The sequence below is a fragment of the Lathyrus oleraceus genome, chromosome 6 (genome assembly GCF_024323335.1).
Source record: "Lathyrus oleraceus cultivar Zhongwan6 chromosome 6, CAAS_Psat_ZW6_1.0, whole genome shotgun sequence".
NCBI classification, from domain to species: Eukaryota; Viridiplantae; Streptophyta; class Magnoliopsida; order Fabales; family Fabaceae; genus Lathyrus; species Lathyrus oleraceus.
Genome location: NC_066584.1, coordinates 511,948,358 through 511,955,836, shown reverse-complemented (window position 1 = coordinate 511,955,836; position 7,479 = coordinate 511,948,358). Strand labels below are relative to the sequence as shown.

Sequence of the window (7,479 nt, the reverse complement as noted above, 5' to 3'; positions counted from 1 at the left end):
AGAGATTCAGGTTGGATGATTCAGCTCTTGCATCTTCTCCTATCAAACCAAATTTGAAGTTGGAAAAGCATGGAGAGGAAGAAAAAGTTGATGCAACTTGTTCACACAAATTGTCGGATCTCTGAGATATGTGTGCAACATTTGACCTGATATATGTTTCTCAGTCGGATTAGTGAGCAGATATATAAGTGAACCAAGGGTGTCACACATGAAGGTTGCAAGAAGAATCCTGAGATACTTAAAAGGACCGCCAAGCTATGAAATTTTATTTCAACGAGATTCTGAAAGAAAAGAAGCCATAGTTACTTTATTCAGATGCTGATTGGTGTGGAGATAAAGAAGATCGAAGATGCACTATTGGATATTTCTTTCAAGTATTTGGTGCCCCAATCTCATGGTGCTCGAGAAAGCAACCCGTGATGGCATTGCCATCGTGTGAGGCTGAATATCTAGCAGGATCCTATGCTGCATGTCTAGAAATTTAGACCAGATATGTGCTGGAAGAGATTGTGGTCGAAGTGAAGAAATCTCTAGTACTGCAGATCGATAATAAGTTAGCTATAAATTTTGCGAAGAATCCAGTTTTGAATGGAAGAAGTAAGCACATATAAGATATATTTCACTTCTTAAGGGAAAAGGTGAATTGAGGTGAACTTGAAGTAAGACACTACTCAAGTGAAGCACAATTGGCTGACATTTTCACTAAAGGATTGAATATCGACAGGTTCCTAACATTGAGAAAGAAATTAGGAATAGTTCAGATCAACAATGATTATTGTGTTTCTACAACTTGGATTATATGAGGGTATGTTGAGATATTAGATATAATCCAAATTGAGTTGTGTGGCCCAAGCCCAAAGCTAATTAGGATTTAAGGTTTGTTATTTAGTTTGTTATTTTACTTAGTAGTCAAGTCACTTAGGTGTATATAAATAGACATTTTGTAATTCAGTATTATCATTCAATTCAATAATATAATTCTTATTTTCTTAACCTTTCTTTCTCTTCTCACTAAGAGTGCATCACACACTAACAACTACAACATCAAATAGTGTTGTTCATCGTGAAGGTTAATGAGAAAAGAAGATGATAATGGATGTGGTTTGGTGGGGTGGTGGTGTTCTTCGTTGTGAAGTTGACGATGACAAGTGATGGCGATGGACTGATTTTCGTCGTGATGGAGTAGTGGTGGTGGTGAGGGCGAGTAACGAGTGATGAGAGGAGAAGAAACAATAGAGCTCTGCCAGGAATTCTATTCAGAGACAACGCTTAGTGAGTGAATGAGTGGAGTGAAATGTTGTCTGGAGGATCAGAGACATCGCTTAGTGAATGAATGAGTGGAGTGAAGTGTTGTCCGAAGGATCAGTGTAATATCACGTGAAATACACACAATTTTGTTATATTATGTCATTCAAGCGAGTTAAGGTACCCGCGGTCCCGTCTTGGTTACCCAACCCACCCATTTAATTCAGCTGAACCCACATACATCACCCGTTAGACCCACCAGACCATTTGGATCCGTCCAAATTCATTTTTTTTCTTCCAATTATTGGTGGGTTAGGTTGGGCCCGGTGTTCTGCCCTAGTTGTAGGGACTCTAGTTGCATTGCATGTTGTAATAATTGATATAGTAGACTATAACAAAATTTCTACTTAAAACTAAAATCAAAAGTCTGAAAATATTGAAGGCTAAGCCATAAAATTCCAAATGCGAAATGGTAGGTAGGAGATTCAATTCGGTACATTAGGCATTGGGTGTGCGTTTACCCGCCATTCACCATCTTCATCCACCAACCTAACACCACCTCCATTTCTATATATCACAACCCACCATCACATCTCAATTCACAGCACAGAACCTGCATTCTCATCATCTTATCATTATTTTCTATAATTAGCTCCCAATGACAACACCGTCGGTAACCGCTTTACAGATCGAGAACTACCAATTCCCTCCCACCGTCAAACCACCGGGATCCGATAACAACTTCTTCCTCGCCGGTGCAGGAGACAGAGGTCTCCAAATCCAAGACAAATTCGTCAAGTTCACCGCTATTGCTGTTTATTTGCAGGATATCGCTGTTCCCTTCCTTGCCGAGAAATGGAAGGGTAAGGATGTTCATGAGTTGACGGAAACTGTTCCGTTCTTCAGAGACATCGTTACAGGTACCTTCTACCTTCTCTCTGCACAGAAAAATTCAACTGTAAGAAGCTTATTACGGTGAAAATCTGATTTAGGGTTTAGGGTTTATAAAGTGTTTTTAAGCTCATTTCTATAATAGCTTATAAAAAAAAGTTTATTATTTATATGAAAAATGTTTCACTTTTTTTAATCAAAAACATAGTTTGACTTTTTTTTTTTATATAGAAAGAGCTTATGTATAAGCATTTATATTGCAAAAGCTTAGTAAGTTGATTGTTGATCTTACTGAATAGCTGAAAATCATTCATCTTCATTCGGCATGTTAAGCCAGAGGAAGCTCCCTTTGTGGCGATGGAAATTATGTAAATTTTAGTTATAGAAAACTAAGTTGAGAAGCTTCACAAGAACGAGAAGCTAACATTAGGCATTAGGCTTAGGATAGGATTTAGAGTTTTTGAGTCTAAACGTGATATTTACATTAAAATTTATTGTCCAACTCACTTAGATGTAAATGTATCTAAATATAAGTCACTTTACATTCAACCAGAGTAGTCAATAGTGGCCCTATCCCTCCATAGCGGAGACTGGCCGCTATGGGAAGAGCCTTAGCGGTGTAAAACACTATAGCTAGTACTATAGGGTAAATAGCGGGTAGCGGGGGCTGAGCGGTTCTTGGCCTGGAGCGGTTTCTGTCCCGATATCCTTTTCCCTTATGAAATTAAGAGTTTGAAGAAGATAATAGGGTGGAGGATGAAGAGGAATATGTTGAAGAAGAAGACTTGTTTGATGATGATTTTTTGCTTTAAAGACTTCAATGGTGATGATATTTGATTCTATGATAGTCTGGATTTTAATATTTAGTACTTAAGTTTGAATTTTGAGACGTTATGTTTTGATTAAGACTTGTTGATGACGTTGATTAAGAGTTTCAACTAAGACTTGTTGGTTTTTGAGTGTTTTTTATTTATTTTTTAAATTATGTCTTGTGCTTTGATTTGTAAATATTTTAAGGGCTTTTGAGTTATTTGAATAATTTTACATTCAAGATATGTTTTTAATTATTACTCATGTAATTTGTCCAAAAATGATCAAATAGCAGTCATCCCGCTAAACATTAACCAACTATCCCAATTTTGGGGTCGGCCGCTCCGCGCTGCTCTCCGAGATTGACTACTCTGCATTCAACTCAATTTTAGTTGGAATCAAATCACTCAAAACCAAACACGCATACACACGGGTTGCATTTTCGTCCCTGAACATAAATATCATCTCTTATTAGATGCAATATTAGTCACACTAGTTAGTGTGATCAATATTGTATCTTTATATCTCTGTTTAACACAAAACTTGAGAGACTTTTCATAAAATCCTCATGATGTTGCTAGCACTAAACAATTGAACTAAAGGAAGTTCTTAGCTTCATTGAGTTTTGCAAAAACCTCTGTATGTCTCTTTTCAAAAACAAGTTTTACAGATTTAAATGAACGGATGATAAATTAGTTATCTTTGGTTTGTTGTTTGCTAACTGCCAAGTTATACTTTGAAACTGTGTTTGCAGCATCTATTAGCAAACTAAGAAAGTCTTATTTGTTGCAGGTCCATTTGAGAAGTTTATGCAGGTGACAATGATCTTGCCGTTGACAGGGCAACAATACTCCGAGAAAGTTTCAGAAAATTGTGTAGCCATTTGGAAGTCTCTCGGAATTTATACCGAGGAAGAAGGCAAAGCAATCGACAAATTTGTTTCTATTTTCAAAGATGAAACATTCCCACCAGGCTCCTCTATTCTCTTCACTGTATCACCCAAAGGATCGGGATCATTATCGGTTAGTATTGCCAAAATCTCGAGTGTAATTTACTAGATGTTCTGCATAATTCCTTATTGTTTTTTTAATTGGAAACAGATAAGTTTCTCTAAAGATGGATCCATTCCAGAAGTTGAGTCTGCAGTTATAGAGAATAAACTACTTTCACAAGCCGTGCTTGAGTCGATGATAGGTGCGCACGGCGTCTCCCCTGCAGCAAAACAGAGCCTGGCTTCCAGATTACCTGAGTTATTCAAAGAAGCTGGTGATGCTAATAACTGATTATATCACCAAACAGAAGATGAAAGTCTGTTCTGCAATAAAGACCAAGCGGAAATTTTATCTTAGGTCCACTTTTATATTACCTCTTAAAGACTTCTTTTAGTGTACTAATCAAGAATGGATTGTATTTGTTTGAAGTTGTAATATTATTTTTAAAAAAAGAGTTTAATAAAACCAACAGTCTATCATGTTATTACAATAATTTTAAAATATATGTGATTTTGCAAAATATATGTCGGTGATTAGTTTTCATTGTAAAATAGTGCATATCATATTTTCTGATAAGAAAAAGTCGGGTAAGAAATGCAACATTCTATCGTTTTATTAAGCCATTCAATTCAAATTATAAGGCACAAATCCACAAAATGCATAGACAAGACATTTTATTTAAAAAAACAACATTAAACCTATGACATATAGATGTCACTTGGATTATTCAAAGATTACGAACTTTGTCTTAAAGATCATAGACAGCTGCCAGCGATTCTCAGTTTCCAATTTTGAAGTTGTCATTCTTCATAAACTCATACAATCTTGTAGCTAAACTCTCTTTCAGCGCCGGCGAAACTGGAATTTCGCCGATCATAGTCTCCAACACCGCCTCCGAAACCGGCTTATTGTGAATAACTGTATGCTCATGTTCAGGTATTGTCTCATCTTTGGAGAAACTAAGCTGTGATCAATAATGTAAGTTTTTAAAATGTGTTGATTGAACGAGTTAAAAGTAATCAATATTAGTGAATATTTATTCTACTAACCCCTAATGTTCCATTTGGTGATTGTCTGTAAAAAGCAGTGGATCCTGGTGGAAAATTTTGATCCTTGAAAGCTTCTCTTAATTCTTGAATGGCTTTTTCTTCTTCATCACCATACAATCCATCAGATTTTATATGGGCTATGCAATTTTCTGACACTTTTCTCACATATTCAGGACCTGATAGTGTTCTCACCTTTATACTTCGAATCACTTTCTCAAAGGGACCTGATTAAACAAACCCATAATAATTAAGCGAGTACAGAAAATGATTATATTCATTTATACAAATGCTAACTATAATTAAGTAGTCATTCAAAAATAACTACAATTCACTAGATTCTGTCAAAAAAGAGTATGGTTTTATTTTTATCTAAAATTGATTCTGGTGTGTAGAGTTGATTTTTGACACGATTATACTTTTTAAAATTTATTTTACTTAAAATTTAAATTTAAATGTTTTGAGCTTAAACATAAATTTTACACTAAATTTTTTTATTTCAGACACTCTTTTAAATATTTATTTACACATAAATTATTTTACTTTCAACTTATTTTTAATTTGAATCAAATTATAAAATCAATTCAATAAAAATTAATTTTCTTGACAGCATAAACAAATACATTTCAATATGGTATATGGTTGCACATGATATAAGATAATTCCATAATTTTAATATAATACAATGTGAAGACTTTTAATCCTCAAGTTGCACTTAAAAAAAACAAAGATTTTGCTTTACAGCTTCTCAGTGCCGCACTCAAGACTAATCAATTATTGCTCTTTCTTTTCTTAATTTATGGTATTTTAATGGTGGAATCCGCAGATCAAACTGGACTTTCTTTAAATAAATCAAATCTAAGTTTTTAAAAATTAAAAGTTTGAAATTTGATCTATTAAATGTCTTATTTTAAGTATGATCATATCTCAAGATATGGTCCAATCCATTAATCCGTCAAAACTTAGTTTTTATATTAAGGTCTTAAATTTTTTTAATCCGTTCCGACTGGTTGATTGAACCAATTAGTATATGAATATTGTTTTGAGTGGAGAGTAAAATAAAAATTAAAAATTAAAAGAAATAAAAAATAAATTTTCCTTCCTCATATTTAGCCAATCTTTTAAAATTTATTGTATTTTATTGTTATAATTTATTTGAGTTTGTGTTACTGTTGAGTCTCTTTATAACTTATTTTTGTTTTATAATTGTATTACATTTTGAGTTGGAGCTTTATGCATCATTTGTATTAATACTTTCATGAATTTTCTTACAGATTCAATAGTTATAAAATTTATGTTAAAAAAATTATTTCATAAATATTTTTGGAATTAATTATGTAAGAAGATTTACACGGTCGATTCATCACCATCATCCGTCATCCGTTTGTATTATTTTATAAGTTTTTAGAATAAAAATCAAATTTATTTTAATATCCAACGTCTAGGATTAACTGACGGTGTAAAATTCTTTTAGGGTATTTCAATTAAATCCAATATTTTTTTATTTTAAATTTGTATAAATTATTTATATAAATTAGATTAACAATGCTATGTTGTGTCCAAATAATAATTTCCAGAGAGTTAAGTTACCTTTGATGATATCTCTATAAAAATCAAGTGATTCTTTAAGTTGAGCTGGAGTCTTTCCCTTCCACTTAGGAATGAGTGATGCTATAGCTTTCTCTTCCAAATAAACTCCTATTCCAGTGAACTTCACAAACTCTCCATCAATGTCTAAACCTCTCACTCCTACAATAACAAAATATATATATATATTTTTAGAAGTCTTTTGTATCGGTTAATATTAATATGATAAAAAATGATCGAAAAAATATAATGAAAAAAACCTGCGCCACCGAGGAAATAAGACTTGGTGGTGGCCGGAGAAGTCAACACTGCCGGGAATTCAACGAGCTCCACCGTCACTCCAGTGATAGATGATGCAGTCGACATAGCTATACCTTTGTTCTAGTGATGGTTTTTTGAAGTGTCTAAATTTAACTTTGAGATTTCATAATGAATGAGAGTGTTTATATAGAATAATTATGTGAGATAAAATATTCACATTAGCACGAAAAGTCTGCTTAATATATATTCCCTCCATTATTTTTATTAGATATCAATTTGTTAATAAAAAATCATATAAGTTAATATCATACATGTTGGTGTTTTCCTATTCATGATTATATTAAGTGTAACATGATTATATTTATATTGGTGTATAAGGTTGAAGATGAAGAAGATGATAGAAGAGAGAAAACGAGAAATAGAGAAAATATGTAACAAACTTTCTAATAGAATTGATAAAATAATTACAGTTCAGAATCTAAATGAAATTCAAATGCAATTAAATTAAATGCAAATGAAATGAATCTCAATTATATCTAATATCATTCCTTAATTTATATTCAGCTAATTAAAATCAACAACATCAATTTCATCCCTTAAATTGATGAAATCTTCAGGCTTTATTGCTTTGGTCAGCACATCTGCAA

At 32.9% G+C, this 7,479-nt stretch overlaps 2 protein-coding genes across 2 annotated transcripts; one reads left to right on the top strand and one right to left on the bottom strand.

Moving 5' to 3' along the window:
* Positions 1–1,594: 1,594 nt before the first annotated feature.
* On the top strand, positions 1,595–4,460 carry LOC127098132 (chalcone--flavanone isomerase 2). Its single transcript, XM_051036638.1, has 3 exons — positions 1,595–2,165; positions 3,739–3,968; positions 4,047–4,460. The coding sequence occupies exons 1-3, from the start codon at positions 1,904–1,906 to the stop codon at positions 4,227–4,229; spliced, it is 675 nt and encodes a 224-aa protein (XP_050892595.1). The 5' UTR covers positions 1,595–1,903; the 3' UTR covers positions 4,230–4,460.
* A 66-nt stretch (positions 4,461–4,526) lies between these two features.
* LOC127098133 (chalcone--flavanone isomerase 1B-1) lies at positions 4,527–7,044 on the bottom strand. The gene is made up of 4 exons (XM_051036639.1): positions 6,832–7,044; positions 6,575–6,733; positions 4,988–5,211; positions 4,527–4,902 (listed from the first exon to the last, which is right to left on the bottom strand). The coding sequence occupies exons 1-4, from the start codon at positions 6,935–6,937 to the stop codon at positions 4,717–4,719; spliced, it is 675 nt and encodes a 224-aa protein (XP_050892596.1). The 5' UTR covers positions 6,938–7,044; the 3' UTR covers positions 4,527–4,716.
* Positions 7,045–7,479: the final 435 nt, after the last annotated feature.

Excerpts from the sequence above, each read along its gene's own strand:
- LOC127098132 (XM_051036638.1), top strand. The coding sequence starts at position 1,904 with ATGACAACACCGTCGGTAACCGCTTTACAGATCGAGAACTACCAATTC. Across the intron at positions 2,166-3,738 it reads CTTCAGAGACATCGTTACAG|GTCCATTTGAGAAGTTTATG; the intron begins GTACCTTCTACC and ends TATTTGTTGCAG. Across the intron at positions 3,969-4,046 it reads AAGGATCGGGATCATTATCG|ATAAGTTTCTCTAAAGATGG; the intron begins GTTAGTATTGCC and ends AATTGGAAACAG.
- LOC127098133 (XM_051036639.1), bottom strand. The coding sequence starts at position 6,937 with ATGTCGACTGCATCATCTATCACTGGAGTGACGGTGGAGCTCGTTGAA. Across the intron at positions 6,734-6,831 it reads TTATTTCCTCGGTGGCGCAG|GAGTGAGAGGTTTAGACATT; the intron begins GTTTTTTTCATT and ends TTGTTATTGTAG. Across the intron at positions 5,212-6,574 it reads TTATAGAGATATCATCAAAG|GTCCCTTTGAGAAAGTGATT; the intron begins GTAACTTAACTC and ends TTGTTTAATCAG.